This window comes from Pararge aegeria, chromosome 6 (assembly GCF_905163445.1).
Source record: "Pararge aegeria chromosome 6, ilParAegt1.1, whole genome shotgun sequence".
In the NCBI taxonomy this organism is placed as follows: domain Eukaryota; kingdom Metazoa; phylum Arthropoda; class Insecta; order Lepidoptera; family Nymphalidae; genus Pararge; species Pararge aegeria.
The window spans coordinates 2,382,041-2,398,732 of NC_053185.1; the positions used below are offsets into that span (position 1 = coordinate 2,382,041).

At 40.2% G+C, this 16,692-nt stretch overlaps 1 protein-coding gene across 3 annotated transcripts in view; it reads left to right on the forward strand.

Annotated features, from left to right (window-relative positions):
* LOC120624750 (mediator of RNA polymerase II transcription subunit 13) overlaps nucleotides 1–15,904 on the forward strand; it is a 116,792-nt gene extending 100,888 nt beyond the window's left edge. For all 3 annotated transcript variants that reach the window (XM_039891452.1, XM_039891453.1, XM_039891454.1), the window contains 15 exons: nucleotides 326–518; nucleotides 985–1,280; nucleotides 2,968–3,120; nucleotides 3,966–4,162; nucleotides 4,736–4,885; nucleotides 5,301–5,732; nucleotides 6,242–6,381; nucleotides 7,088–7,356; nucleotides 7,721–7,906; nucleotides 8,540–8,769; nucleotides 9,207–9,352; nucleotides 9,858–10,135; nucleotides 10,565–10,813; nucleotides 11,355–11,602; nucleotides 12,085–15,904. In XM_039891452.1, the coding sequence (XP_039747386.1) occupies nucleotides 326–518; nucleotides 985–1,280; nucleotides 2,968–3,120; nucleotides 3,966–4,162; nucleotides 4,736–4,885; nucleotides 5,301–5,732; nucleotides 6,242–6,381; nucleotides 7,088–7,356; nucleotides 7,721–7,906; nucleotides 8,540–8,769; nucleotides 9,207–9,352; nucleotides 9,858–10,135; nucleotides 10,565–10,813; nucleotides 11,355–11,602; nucleotides 12,085–12,217 (3,300 nt within the window). In that variant the 3' untranslated portion in view covers nucleotides 12,218–15,904. The remainder of the gene's footprint in view (nucleotides 1–325; nucleotides 519–984; nucleotides 1,281–2,967; nucleotides 3,121–3,965; nucleotides 4,163–4,735; nucleotides 4,886–5,300; nucleotides 5,733–6,241; nucleotides 6,382–7,087; nucleotides 7,357–7,720; nucleotides 7,907–8,539; nucleotides 8,770–9,206; nucleotides 9,353–9,857; nucleotides 10,136–10,564; nucleotides 10,814–11,354; nucleotides 11,603–12,084) is intronic.
* Nucleotides 15,905–16,692: the final 788 nt, after the last annotated feature.

Here is a 16,692-nt window from a genome sequence, read left to right on the forward strand (position 1 = left end):
TTTTATTTAAATAAGAAGTCATTGTCTGAATTCCATGTGACAACCATGGATGAAAAAGTGCGGCAATAGAAATTGCGCTCCATAGTCTTTTCATCCCCGCTACAGCCGCATGTATGTAGTGGATTGTCTCCATTCCCACTTGTTTAGAGAGTAGTTGCAACGTTCTTGGCCTTTTCTTAGCCTGTTCAGACTTCACCCATTACGAGACAGATGGATTATAAGCTCAGAGATGTGCGGTATATTCTAGTTTCACAGATGCCTGTTGCCAGTTGTTCTAAAGTAGTCGAAACAAACACATCTTTAATATATTGTTGTCCTGTTGCAGGACTGGTCATATGTGTTCAAACCGCCCACGATATACAAATACGTGGGATCGTCGAAGTACGAGCCCCTAGCCACGTTACCGAGTCAGATGCAGCCGCCCGTGGCGCTGCCTTCCCACGCCCAGTACCGGCCCAGCTGGCAGCGCAAGCACGAACCCGCCACGCCGCATCGAACCGCGACGCCCGCGATCGAGAGTGAGTCTTTAAGTATTTCTGTAATTATATTACAAGGTTTAAAAGCAGATCAGAAGAACTGGATAGCAAAACTGCAGTTAGTCTTATTAAATATCAACCTTTTTTAATAGCATTATCAATATTCTATCTTTTGTGCAATGTGGCCTTGAAAGTTAGAGCTCTCGATTGATTACAATTGATAACTTTGATCCATGAATAACTTCTAAAATAATCATGAGTCTCTATTAGTAAATTCTTCGCCCTCTTATAGTTTTAACTCGTAGTGCTTAACGATTAAACATGCAAGTACGATGCCGCGTAAAAAAAACTGAGTTATGGATAGTTTCAGAATAACGGACTTATATTTTGAAAGCACCGTCGCTCGAGATAGCAATAAAGCTCTAGTCTAGAGGAGAGTCGAAAACTAAAACCTTACGCTAAATAAACCTAGAGAGATAATGTTTTAAAACTGCGCACGTTTCCACAGGCAACAGCAACAACACAACAAACAGCAGCACCAACACCAACAACGGCGGCGTGAAGCGCTCAATATCAACGAGCAACGAGCGGGTGAACGCGTCGGGCGTCGCCAGCGTGGAGTCCCGGCCGTCGCCGCGCAGGCCCGGCGCCGGCTCCGTGGCGTCCCCCGCCTCCCCGCGCGCCGCCGCGCCCGCCTGCCCCGTGCTGCTAAACGTGCTGCTGGCCGACACCGTGCTCAACGTGTTCCGCGACCACAACTTCGACAGCTGCACGCTGTGCGTGTGCAACGACAGCGGCACCCGGGTAAATACACCACGCGCGTACACGCACACTGCACAGACATACAGAATAGTTGTCACTTTAACACAGGGAACATCAAGGCTCTGAAGCAAAATAGCGAGCGGGCCAACGAGCTCATGGTGCATGGTTTCAATGTATAAAGTCAATTGAAAATTTTATTAAAAGCCAATAACAAAAAAAAACTTGGTTCTGCACTACATATCGCTTTATTTTATTTACTGTGTTGTGTCCTGTGTTGTTTCCTACAAAAAGGTAAAATTCTTATGTCGCTCTCATATTATATTCTCATTGGTTAACTTACTTTAAATACTCGTAACTTAAAAAGTATTTTAAGTGATCTGTGAATATTTAAATATACAAAAGTTCAATAAAGCAAACATCAACTAAAGCAAAGAAACTTCAAAACTCATCACATGAAATACAACAGCTAACACATGCAAAAGTACGCACGCACGCGCCCACTCACACAGTCACACACTCTTGGCTCTGATATATACCTATACTTTATCAATGTACAATCGTTAGAGGTTAGCGTTAATGGTTGCAATATATTTTATAGAACTGCAACCGTTATCGCGACACCATCTTAATGCTGTCATGTTTGTAAAAAAGAAACAATATATTAGTTTTCAAGCGCCAATAAAGCTCCAATAAGCTCCAGTAAATCGCACTTTTTCTCCCTATTCTTAAAGTACAAGCGTACACCGATTTGGGTATAAAGGAGACTAGTAAAACCGTCTAAAGATGGCTACTGTCATTTTTATATAAATTTTTATTCCTTTTATAAAGTTATGCTCAGTTAAATTTGTGTTCTAATTACCTTTATATAATGTTCTATTTCCACTAGCAGATCCGCCTTGAGCTGCAATGCAGCCACACTCAAATCCATCTCATCGCAAAGATGACCTGGAAATATAGCGCAGTGCGTGTAGTCTTGCATTCCAGTGGAACACGTGCAATAAATAGCCCTTCACTAAAATATTCTTTTTTGTTTTAGTTCAACAAAAACTATTACTATTTTCTATTTTTCTAATGATTTAATTGAAGTTTGTTCTCGACGTGTGGTGACTGCAGATCAGAATAAAGTGGTTACCACCCATCCTCTTTCCGTGAGTTTCGTACGAGGCGACTAAGAGAATATAACCGAGAACGGACAGCACAGTCCTCTGTTCTACGATTAACATCTACTGCAATCAATAACCCGTTTATCTAGCATTGCGATTTTGGGCAAACCCTCCAACTAGTAGAGGCCTTTAGTACAGTAGGAGACTGTTTTATGGGCTATTGATGAAGTTTGTTTCGGCACAATACAAGCTTGTTTGTATCGAATAATGGCTTCTCAGCTAATTGCAAATTTTTTTGCGTATGTGTACACCATCAAATTTAGTTTTAGGGCCAACTTCCGTTTTGTTATAATTGAAGAATTACTTTATTACGCTGACAAAGACGGATGCTTTATCAGATATATGCAGTTCGTTATTTTAAATAACTAACATATATACTAAGAATCAAATCGTTATTCGTTTCTATCACGAAATAATAACAATGCTACGCATGCAATTATATATTTAAATTGGTTGACGAACAAAGTTGACCAAAGAAATAGAGGCGTATTTTATTAACGGTTATATTGCACGGGTTCCCAAACTTCTAGGCCCGTTGAAATTAAGTTTTATCGTTACTTTTACAGGTAGTGGGAAACATTCGCGGGGCGGACGCGGCCACGTACCTTCCTGGGGGGGATTGGGGCGGCAGTGTGGACGACGAGCCTTCGCGTTGCTCGTGCGGTTTTAGCGCCATCGTCAACCGACGGCTTGCGCATCGAGCCGGCTTGTTTTACGAGGTAAGGTTATTTGATTGGTGTAGAAGTTATTACTTTCGAAGCACTATATAAAAAAAGGGAGGCCTTATTCTTTATTTGTTCCGAAATGATCCCATTTCAATGTCATGTAAATCTGATTGAAGAGTTTCGAAGACAGACAACGGAACTCTTCAAAAAATTTTAGTAAATAAACCGCGAAAGCAGCAGCTATGGCATAATATGCATTGTTTACGAGATCAAACAACATATATCGCGGCTATATCGGGGTATACGCTCATTTTAATCATAGTAAGTAGTAGTTGCGCGACTGAAAGCTAGTTGTAGTAACCAAGCTTGATTTTTACAAACTTAGACACATTTATATCTAAGAACATTTATTTCAGAAGATGGTTTTTTTGTGTTGAAAACTTACGTTCTTGTGTTATCATCAGTTTTTATATGACTTTCACTGTGGAGGAAATTTATTTTATTTAACTCTTTATTTGTAAATCACTATGAAGTTAGGAGAATAAAAGAACAATAGAAATACAAAGACAGAAGTTCAAATAGCTATACAAATACATAAACAAAATTGCACACATAAGAAAATATTATAAATAAATATAAAATAATAAACTAATATATACTCAATCATACATAAATACTTAAGAACATTCAGTTAATAAAAATAAACATAGACAAGGTAAAAAACATCGTCATTAATGGGCAAGATAATATATGCTTTCACCGCGTTTTTAAATGTTACAAGCGATTTTGCCTCACGTATATTTAGTGGGAGCGCGTTCCACAATTCAATAGCTCGCACTGTAAATGAGAGTGTAAAGCGTATTAACGTGTACATTGGTAACGCGGCGGTGTGCGCGCAGGACGAGATGGAGATCACCGGCATCGCGGAGGAGCCGGGCGGGCGCGGCGCGGCGGGCGGGCTGGCGGACGTGGCGGGGCTGGTGGTGGCGCAGTGCGCCGCGGTGGCGGGCGGCGCGGCGTCGGCCGTGGCGCGCGCCGCCCGCCGCGCCGCCGCGCTGCCCGGCGCGCCCGACCACCTGCGGCTCAACCAGCTGGAGTGAGTACTCTGTCCGCGGACACGGCATAAACAGACGATTGAATTCGGTGCGACCGGACCGTATTCGATCGCCTGGTGTACGGTATGCAGACCATTATTATTATTATTTATTGGTATGGATGGTTCGGAGTGCTCGCACATTGCGGTCGGCATCCCGAATCGATACGATCGTGTGGTCGGCGTTCAGTTGCAGTTATTTTGGTTTAGTTGCTCTGGTGCCATAAATGCCAAATGCTTCGGCACTCATTAGAATATGTGTACGAAAATTTTCATCATCGAGATCTTTAAAGCAACTCATTCTTTTCCTTTGTGTAAGTGATTATAATGTAGCAACGAATGATACCAAAACTAATATGATTTAAGCCTGTTTTGATGAACAGGCGGCATATTGAGACTTTGCACTACTAGCATAATACAATGTTTTGTAGAGCGCACCTTACAATCCGATCGTACTAAATTAGATCTACGGTTTATACTTTCATTATTGGAATGAGGGTCCTTAATCATACCTATCCTGGAAATTGATACGTCAACTGTTTTTTACGTAATTTCAATAATGTCCTTGTGTACCAGGTACTCGGATGGTGGCGCCGCAGCCGAACGTGCGTTGCGTGCGGCCGCGGGCGGCATCGGCTGCTTCGGGCCCGCGCCACCCTGCGGCGCCGTGCACCGCTGGCCCTTCATAGGCGCGAGAGCGCCGAGGTCCTCCAGAGATGTCGTCAGGTAAAAAAACCTTTCTCATGCCCTTACAGTTGCTTATGCTGCATGTCGTCATCATCATTACCGACCCATTAGCCATTATCTCACAACAAGTTTGCGAAAGGCGTAAATCTCGCGATCAATGCTGTCAAAATTCACTTGTGAAAATAAAATAAAAATGCAAAAGTGACGTTCGACAGCAAAGATTGCAATATTTACGGCTGTCGCAAGCCTGTCGTGAGATACGTAACCATCCTGCGGGTCTCATCAGAATGAGAAGGGTTCAGGGCGTAGTCCACCGAGCTACCCAAGCGAGAATTGGTAGACTTTACACGACACAACATAGTCCCTCTGAATGGGAGGGCGAAGGCCATTAGAAAATCGCTGTTTAATAGTTTAGTTTACGCAATAGCCTTAATTTTTTTTATTGTGTACGCAGATTGATGCGACGCCTGCGGCCGCTACTCCAGGACGCGATACAGAAGCGGTGTTGCGGCGCGCGCATGTGGGACGGCGTCACCGGGCCGCTGACATGGCGGCAGTTCCACAGGCTGGCCGGCCGCGGCAACGAAGACCTCTGCGAGCCCCAGCCCGTGCCGCCCCTGCTGGTGGGCCACGACCGAGACTGGATATCGCTCTCGCCGTACGCCTTACGACATTGGGAACGGCTATCGCTCGAACCGTATTCGTACGCGCGGGACGTTGCGTACGTAGTGCTGACGTCCGACGGTGACGCACTATCGGATCCCGTCAAGACGTTCTTCCGGGAGTTGTCTACGTCGTATGAGGCGTGTCGACTGGGACGACATCAACCCATAGCGAGGATAGCGCGGGACGGCATCGTAAGGACTGCGCCCAGCGAAAGTGACCGGTTAGTCTATAAATTTGCGAATTACGTGTATGCTTAGTCAATGTATGGTGGTTAGATGTTCTATGCTTACTAGTATGCTACTAGTGGATCACATGATATAAGCAACCTTGAAGTGTTTGTTAGCAATCTTGAGCAAGTTTTTCCAGTGTGATTCTAATAAATGGTTATTATGAGATTTGGCTACTTGAATATACACATAATACCGATTTAGTCGATCGGAATGCTATTTTCGCAGTGGTTCAGAAAGAATTAACGTAAAATACAATTTAAATTTGAAGGATTGAATTATTTCCAAAGTAATTAATATGTTTATTAAAAAGGCTTGACAAGATTACGAATTGAATGAGAGTTGTTACAACTTAATTACCTGTTGTTGATATTAATTTTAATATGTTTAGCTTTGTATTAAAGCGATAAATTAATATATAATGACTCCAAAATTAGTAAAACTAAAATTCGTTCCATTAAGTCGGTAATTCTTTCGTTACCCTTATAATTTCTTTTTTTAGCGACACAAATTCTGAAGAGTGGACGGGTGAATTACCTCCGGGCAGACTAGGCGAATACATGCGAGCGTACGCGGAGACGCTACGGACGAACCTCGTGCCGCAGCTGGCTTCACTCAACGTTGACCGGACATTATTTGAAGGTATGTGACTTAACTTCTACTTTATAATGTATTCTTTGTAAGTTATTCCATAAGTTTTTGATAAGGCAATAACGACACAAATTATTGCCATGAACGTAAGGCGTTGGCTATAATCGCCGAAAACCAGGTAAATCTGTATGGTGCAATTTATAATTTCTACAATCTTTATACACGTACGTTTCGCTCTGACACTGCAGCATGAGGAGATGTTAATTTACAATGCAAGATTGCAGATGTACCAAGCAAGATATAATATGAAAAGTTAAAACAAAGTTCCAATCAACCATGAATGGCATGCCAATGTTTAAAAAAAAATTGAGTTGTTACATGAGAATATTATTCTATCAAATCTATTTATCAACTAGCTAAGTCCGCTTAGCAATTGTTAGCAGCTTATAAATTGCATCGTGCAGATTTGCCTGGTTTTCGCGGATTTTAGCGAATTAAGCTTAATGTCCATTGTGAATCGTGGGATTCCGCAAAGAGGCACTTGGGTTGTTAGTGTGAGATTTTCTATCTGCGTTAACTTATTCGATGGATTAGCTTCGACCTTTGATTAACTAGATTTTATATGGTATCGAAAGAGCGGCATCTAGTGACAATACTTTTGTTTTAGTTGTGAAACTGGGTGGCTCCCATTACACTTAGCACCCTGCTTCTATCCAATTATAATAAATGAAATATTAAATATTGTCGAATGAAACAGGTAGCACGAGTGGCATGCGGCCGCCAGTGGCGCCGGAGCGGCCGGGCACGCCGGGGGGCGCAGCTAGCGGCGCGGGCGGCGCTGCGGGCGAGCACGAGGCGGAGGCCGCGGGTGCGTGGGAGGAGGACGAATCAGGCGCGCCGGCGCTCGTCATATACGTCGTGGAGCCGCCCGCTGCGCACGCGCACCGGCCGCGAGCGCTTGCAGCCTTGCTGAGACTAGCCGCGCAAGCGCATACGCATCTCCACCACCACAATCCACTCATCAAGGTAAACGAAATGCCTTGAATAACTTGACACTAAATACACATAAAAATTGTTTAGCTCTTTTTATCACAATTTTTTATCAACCCAATACTGGCCCACTACAGGGCATGGGTCTCCTTCCGCAATGAGAAGAGTTTAGGGCGTAGTTTACCACGCTGGGGCAGTGTGGATTGGTGGAGAACTTTATAAAGAACCTTCAGGCATACAGGTCTAATTAAGATGTTTTCCTTCACCGTTAAAGCAAGTGATATTTAGAACGCACATAACTTAGAAAATAAGAGGTGCGTGCGAGAAAGCTGTTGTGTTAGCCACTAGCTACCGCTTCCGTAAGTAGTTCATAGACTTACCTTAACCTTTTTGTTTACAGATAATATCCTTAGAAGGCGTCTGCGAAACGTGGAGTGCGCAGGGCGGGTGCAGTTCGGAAGTGCGCGCGCTAGCCTTCAGTGTGTTCACGGGCGCGCGACGCCTCATGTCACATCCGCCTAACGGGAAGTCGCTTACCGGCTTCGGCACCGCTGCTAATGCCAACCTGTTCCTCAGCGCCAAAGACGTGAGTATTTGATATTATCATTAACATCAGTACATTTAGTAAGAGATTATCTCGCTCGTAATCGAGGAGTCGTTTTGGAATATCGAAATACCTGAGCAAAGGCAGGAGTCAAGTTTCTCCCCGGAAAAGGGATAAAAATGTTTCTTCTCCCGCTGCTAAATCGTGTCTCCGAGCAATGGCGTACAAGTGGAAATAATATCCAAATGACTAATATGCAAACTTCTCCTATTACCTGTTGCCGTGTTTTGGCAGGTGGACACGTGACTATTATCCCTACTCAGGGAATATAATGTTTGTCTCATGCCTTTATTAGCCGTGCAGAGGGAAATGGATCTTAATCGCATTGCTTTGAAGCTCAAATTTGCCTGCAATTCTTCAGCTAGGGCATACTCTGTGGCTGTAAAATCCTTTATCATTTAAGATATATAGATACCTTTTACTGCACACGAATTAATTACAAATAACTCGATGTTAAGTAAAATTTTGTTGTTAAATTTAAAGATTTTTAAACCTTCTCCATAAAATTAACTGTTATTAGTGTTGCATATCAGAAACCCGCATACATTTCGTGCAGGCGAGATATTTTTAACCATAGTGTTTTGGGGCATTTAAAAATCTGAAGTGGTATTACAGGAGAAAAACCGAGCGCCGTACAAGCTGTTCTCGCCAGCGTGGGTGCTAGCGCCGCCGCGGGCGCTCAAGGAAGTCGCCGAGACGTGGGGCTCAACGTGCGGAGACCAAAGTGCTGTTTTGTTCCTGGCATATTGCTTATCGCACGACCAACGGTGGCTGTTGGCCGCTGCTACGGACGCGCGTGGCGAGCTATTGGATACAGCTGCCATCAACATACACGTACCTGCCAGGTGTGTACACTTAAACTCTCCTCAAAGATGGTTTGAGTCCAGAGTGAACATATAAGTGCATTTTTCGTATCGGGTAAGGTATAAAAGAAAATTACTAATAGTTTTGTTCGTGAAAAGTTTGATTGGAACGGTATGAAGCAACAAAATCCATTAACCATTTAAAAAATTATATGTGATCGTATACTGGGGTTATTGACCGCTCAAGCTTGTTCTCGAACTAAGCATAGCGATGGGGCGGCACGGGCGTATGGTTATGCTATGATGAATTGACTCTTTTTTCGAGGTTAATTTCGCGACGAAGTGTGATTGAGTGTTGTCGCGGGCAGTAGAAAATATTGGAGACATATATAATACAATAGTATATAATAGTAGTAGATATATTATTTACAATAGTATATCCAGTATTTGATCTATAATATGTTTGGGTTTTAATACAGATCGCGACGGAAGCGCTGTGGCCCGGCGCGGCGGCTAGGTCTAACGAAACTGATGGACTTCGCTCTGGGCATCATGTCACAATCCGTTCAGCCTTGGCGACTGGTCGTAGGCCGCGTGGGTCGCATTGGCCACGGCGAACTCAAAGGTACGTTTTGAGTGAACTTGGTTTTTGAAGAATTCGTCTGTAAAAAATACTTCAACATAGCCTCTGCTAAACCACCTTGAAAAAATTTATGAGATTGAGATTGAGATTTGATCATCCAGATAAAGACTTTTTTTTTATACTGATTGAACCAAACTGTTGGGGTCCCAAGGTCGACCCCAAACGAAGTGTACGGACGAAATCAACCGAGTGTCTGAGAGCCACTGTACAGGACTGTATTTTGGAACTCCCTACAAAGAATTGTTGTTTAGCAGTGAATCCGTTGATATGATGATGATGATGATGAGGAAACAAACAGTGTTAAGAAAAAACATAATGTCAATGTCCCACCCTCGCCAGCAGCAAGGCAAAGGCGTGCGCAAAACATGGCACGCCACCTCACGGCCTGCTATTCGTTGGGTGATGAAACTAGCTTATCGCCGCGTCTACAAAAAAACAGTTTGCGCTGTAGCTGAATTCATTGATCTAATTAATATTTATTCCGCAGGTTGGAGTTGGTTACTCTCGCGACCGAACCTAAACCGAGCATCGAACATGCTCCGCGAAATATGCGGCAGTTGCTCTTTACTGTACCGAAGTGGAGCGCCTTGCATCCTCTCCGCCTGCCTGGTGTCCACCGAGCCGGACTCCTGCCTGCGCCTGATGGCTGACAGGTTTACACCTGACGAGAGGTTCTCGCAGGCCTCCATACAGTCCCACCTGCACACGCCGAGAGACGTGACCGCGACGCATATACTCGTCTTCCCCACTTCTGCTACTACACAGGTGAGAATTCACTTCTAGTATTTTATATACTAAAATACTTGAACACGCAGGCCTATCCCATTGGCAGCTTAATAATCCATTTCGAACTTTTCTTAGGATATTCGTAATAATGAAAAACCTCTGTTTCAAAACTTTTGTCTGAGATCATTAAAGGCCTGTAAAAAGACAACAATTGTCATAAAAAAATACGCAGTGACAACCATAACATTGGCTGTTTACTATGGTATACAGTCAAATGATCTGGAATAGATCGCTTTGTAACTAGAAGGCGCTTAGAATTGTACCTTTTTATCTTACTTTCTCTATAGTATTTAAATTTTCTGAATTTGTTTTTTGCGGTGTGTAATAAAAATTAAATAAAAAAATTGCCAAGATGCCATGGCGTAAATTGAATCGGAGGCTAATGACTACTTACATTTGATTTTCCAGTCCAACCAGATGCCATTCGAGCCTCCCAACGCGAACGGCGAGGAGAACGACATCCTCATGGGGCTGGAGATGCCGGACGAGGAGATGGGGGAGGAGAACATGACGGACCTGCTGGACGAGATGTTCATGTGGCCCCCGCGCAGCCCGCACGCCTCGCCGCGCCGCCACGACGACGACGCCAGCCGCGAGGGCAGCCCTGCGCGCGCGCACCTCGCGGGCGCCTACTCGCGCGACGACGACCACCAGCCGGTGAGCGACTAGACGAGTTGCAGCGGGATCACTGGTGCGATTTTAGTTGGTCAACGGCTAAATCGCGTGAGATTCCAACCGTCTAAACAAAATTTCAACAAAAATCGATTCATTTAAAGTTCAACACCTTTCAACTTTTTTTTATTCAAGTATCCTATGGAAAGCGATTCGACTCGTCTGAACCTGAACATTCACTTCGCCTTGAATTATGTATTTTTAAGACGAGCGCGTGTTTCTCATACGAATTAAAATACCATCTTTTGTACCATTGTTAATCATCATTCACTGAATATTTTGTTGAGCAACAAAAATTGGTCGACTATAATCGAACCGCTATTAGCCCTCTATTACAATCTCAACTTCTAGAACCTTCCCACCAGAGCAGACCAGACAAAATGCAGACATAACTATTCCTAAATCGCACACGCCGCACGTGAGAATTACGTCAGGCAGGCCTTTGTCATCCGAAATTCTATTTCATAAATTCAGAGAACTATTTTATAAAATTTTGTGTTTCATGCTAACGTTGTCGTGTTTACAGGAGAACGTGGGCACAGTACTCCAGCAACCCTTGGCTCTCGGATACCTCGTGTCCACCGCGCCGCTGGGGACCATGCCTAGCTGGTGGTGGGCGAGCTGCCGGCACCTGCGCGACGCTTGCCCCGCCTTCTTGAAGAACGCCTTACATCTGCAGTGTGCCGCACAGGATGACTATACGACCTCACTGTCGCAGCGGCGCGACCATAATGCACATCCGCTGGATTCCACCACTACCACAGACGTACTCAGGTAAACTTTCACAGGAATTATATACGAAATTAATCTAAATTTTATTGTTATTATATGTGAAACTTCGTGACGGCGATTGGATATAATTTTTGATTCTTCAAGGAAACGTTACTTTTAGACACCTTTCGAAACCTGAGAGAAAAAAAGATATATCGTGTAGAGAGAGAGAGCTATACATTGTGAGCGATTTGTATGTGCATTTGCGACGCCAAGCGAGTGAAGCAAAATAAATACTCGATACAAACTGTTAGAAAGAAAAAATAGTATCGCGTTTTTATAGTGTCTTTCCGTCTGTAAAAATTGTCATAACTTTTAGATTGTTACTGTCTAATCTTGATTTCATCTTTTGACTCTAATTTATCACATTCAACAATTTTAAGAACAATGATACATTTTTGGTCCTTCGAGCCGGATGAACCAGACGGAACCAAGTTCTCGGTATCTGTAATATCCCTATATACATAAAGCAATTTTCGTTACAGGTACGTGCTGGAAGGGTATAACGCTCTTTCATGGCTCGCGCTGGACGGTACGACACACGACCGACTGTCGTGTCTGCCGTTGCATGTCCAAGTCCTAATGCAGCTCTACCACACGGCGGCCGCGCTCGGCTAGAGCACAATTCATCTTTGTTTTGTAACGGGAACTTTATCGCAGACGACCGACAAACCACAAACTGCTTCACTCATGTTCATTACTGAGAGTAAACAATCTCGTCCAAGAAAAGCTCTGGGTCACGTGATAAGCAATTGCAGTCGACAATCACTGCTCAAATGCTAACCACTTGTACAATTAAACATATAAATTACAACAAAGGAATCACATTTGATGTTGTCCCAAAAGATTACAGTAATTCTAGAGAAGAAGAAAAACGAAGGATACAGTGAACACGCGATAAATCACTCCGGTAGTGTTTAATGTGACATGATTATATAATAAGTTTGTTACTGACCCATTTAAATGGTGCCATTGCATAGTGTGCTATCAAGTATAGCCGGTCGTCTAAGATGGAAGTAATCTGTTCCAAGTGAAAGTGCACCGCGCCACGAGAAATATTCAAACAAGTCCATAAAATACTTGCATTTGTTAAAGTTTTTATATTGTGAAGTTTCACATAGGCACAGTGTAGTGAAAAATAGTGATAAATAGACATTGTGTGTAGCAAATGAAGAGGTGAGCACCATCTGTGTTGGTTACCATTATTGTAATTTAAATTATTTATTGGGAGTTGTTGAGAAGGATGTTGTATGTCTGTAATAGCAATCATCACATATTATTTGTCTTAGATTCTTCTTCTTTTCGATCTTACAAAACTTATTTATATTTTATTTATTTCTTACTTACAATATTTATAATATTATTTACTGGTATTATTTTTTTAATATGAGATTGATGTTACAGACTTGCGAAAATAAAATGACATTGTTAAAAAAATAGCTAAATTAGTTGCATTAAAAGAATTACTCAGTATCAGTAGAAATGTTCATGGTTACTTTAGTAACCAACAGTATCATTTATTATAATTTTCTGGATGATTTAAAATCTTGAGATTTTTTTTTCTTTAATAGAAAGTTGTGTGTAGTGTATTATGTAATTTTAATAACACCAAGTCTTATTTATTTTCGTTTGTGATATATGAAAATACACTACATACAAACTTGTACACAAAAGTATAGAATTAGAAGGCAGTACTTAGGTAAATTAATTAAATGGTATGGCTTATGTATGATGGCTTCATTAGGGAAGAGTTATTGTTGTCAAGATGTGGTGTTTAATCCTTACGAGGGTTGTTGAGGTGGTTATTGAATAGTTATAGTCAATCGACGGATAGTGAGTGGTGACTCCATTGTTTGACCTCTTTGTTATAAGTATTCAGAATTATAAGAATGTTGTGTTCTTTTGGAGAATTATTTTGTTCATAAGCTGCAGATAACAAATATTGTTATAGAAAACTATAAAGCTAAAGATTACCTTAACTTACCATAATATTACTGGTTCAAAAGTTCGAAGGTTATAATTTGTTTCTGTTGCTTGTCACACCGTACTAAGCTGTCACTTGCCAAAGTGGAGACCTTGAGCATCCAACATCAAAGTTATATTAGTAAATGCTCTTTATGATTTTGGTTCAAAATATTCAATACGTTATAACAAATAGGCATTTATTTGGATTGGAAGTTACCACAAACTTGTGTGAATATCAAAATGTTATATTAAAACATAGAAAATTTATAAAAAGATGTTAGATAAGCCGGGGAATTATATTAATATATTAAATATAATAAATTAATAAAATCTTCAACAAAGGGCCAATTTGGAATAAAAAGACAGATACCTAACATCTGTCATCTATTGAGATTTGTCTCATTTAAGAGCATTTCATTTTCATTTATTCTCGTGAGGGAAAAAGATTTCTTCCATTATGGGCTTTCGAAAAATATTGAATCTTCCATGATCTCACTCTCCATTGACAACCTCATTTTCTATAGTATAGCGTCCACTTTAAACAGCATTGTATTTATTTTTATGGCCAACTTTAGCCACTTTTATAAAAACAAAATCATAAAATTTTGTAATTATACCCTTTTTATAAGTTTTTCTAATTGTTCTTTTCTCCTATTGAATTTATATGGTTATCCAAGTAAACAATTTTTGTTGTCAAGATTATATCATTCATATCATTACATAGTTAAACTAAATACGATTTAAGCACAAGACACACAAATCATGCAATGTCACCAAAACAATGTGCTAATATTTGAATATTAATAACTTATATTTATTTTAGGATTTCGTTGGGACCTTTTGATTCTCTGCATTAATAAGTAAGTCTTGGTAGGCAAAGAACTATAACACCACGGAACTTCCCTCCTTCAGGTTTTTTACCTACATAGGACTTAAACTTTACATATACTAAATGGCAAAAAAATACACAACAAAAGAATATTGAATTTTACATGTTTCCAACAATTTATTGGATTTCATGTGACAAATCTTGTTTTATCACAGTATCATTCAATTATCCGCTCTCTTAGCAAATGCATGCAATTTTATGCACACAAAAAAACACATTTCTGTGTAATGGGCTCTAAACTGTGCTTACCTTTTTGAGGTAAATCACGAACTTTAACCAAAGCTGATCACTAATTGAGCAAAAATTATTAAGTACATAAAAATGCAACATTCATGCCTGCAGATGATGTCAATAGTATTCTTAGGAATAGAAAAATTGTGCTAAAGGTAATAGCTACAGAAAGATTGACACATAATCTCATTTATGCATGCCATCTGCATAAATGAGATTATGTGTCAACCTTTCTGTAGCTATTATACTAGGCGTTTCACTAGTAGATACATATTCTGTGATACATGCTAAAGGTAGTATTCTCCAGAGTTGAGCGAGGTTTCAATGCTTGAGGTAGTGTTAAAGACCTACCAATGAAATTGATTATATGTCTTGGTTCCGTGTAGCCTACAATTTATCCACAATGTTCTGAAGGAGTTAGGCTATCCTAAGTATTTTTATAAACTCACTGTAGATCTGGATGTGTCTAACTAACTCATCTTACACTGCTTAGCATTGAAGGAAACAAAGGGTGGTTAAAAGGTCATGCAGCAATTATAGCAAATAACTGTTAAATCAAATTTATCACTTTAATTAATGGTTCAATGAAATAAGATTAAGACACTGGTTCCAATTTTCTTAACTAAACAAAATTGACAGGTCTCCTTTCCTTAATCCGTTTACGATGTTCCCTGTGGAAAATGTTTGCATAATTTTTAACTCTGTCACTTTAGTGTTCAGAGATTTGGGTATAACAGAATTGTCACATTGTGTTTTTTACTATGGAAACTAACTAGTAGAAAATAAATAGTAATATTACAATATTGAGAATATAGTACAGTATCATCACAAACAAATTCTCTTATACCAAGTTGTTTTAATAACATTTGCATTTTTTAATAAGATCTCATATTGGTAGTTCTAGAAGTTACATGATGTTTTACTTTTAGATTTGCCAAACTATCAAACCAAATGAATGTTTATAAAGATTAAATACTGCATTATAAACCAAAATATAAAACAACATGACAATTTCGTTTTAATTTGGATTAACTGAAATGTCTACGCTAAATATTTGTAATGGGCAAAAGGATAAGAAACTTTTCGACCTGTCATTGCAGTTTAGTTTAGAGATAGAGAACCAAGTAAGCCCAATTATTGTAAGTTGTAAAAGGCTTGCGTCTGTGAAAATTACTATAATGTGTAGTATTTTGGAGTTGTTTTCAGTGATCACTCTATGATAGATGGACAGGTGTGTCTCCGTTAGTTTTTCTTCTTAGCCGTATAATAATTATAGTCTTAGTGTGTGATCGCCACCAGAAACTAATTTCTCCATCTTCTGTCTATAGTTACATTAGTTCAATGATGTAGAAAGTCACAAGTTACTTATTGCAGTTATGATAATAATATAATGTTGTTGTGCTATGTAATGTTATATATTATTTTTTATTTTACCTTTCAAACCGGTATGAATTACCAAAGGTGTTATATAGCTGTTTATATAGTGGTTTAGATATTTTTACCGCGACATATTTTCTTAAAAGGTTTTTTTGACAGGGTTTTATTTTTCATCTCTATTATTTCTAATGAAATCAAAATTTGTATTTTTTACTTTCATTATTTTTGTATAGTTTTTTTTTTTTTAAATCAAAGCAACTTGATTAAGACCATGTAGCTTTACATTTAGTGGCAATTATACATTAGATCAATAATAATTGACCATTCAATTTAGGCACGAGTTTTTTGGCCGTGTACAGTCTTTTATCCAGGGAACAAAAGCTCAAAATTGGGTGACTAAGTAGCACATTTCTTCAAAGTAACGATAAAAAATAGTGCAAAATTTTGCTAATGTAATATTATATTATAAGAGAACTGCCAATAATCCGCGTTGACAGCGCGGGATGGAGGGGTGTACTATTCTAAAAACAGTGTTTCTAGTGATGTCATTTTCTTATGATAATTAACCTTATAACTGAAAAACAATTAGTGACACCAATAGTTTACGATTAGTTAAATAGTTGTAAAGAAA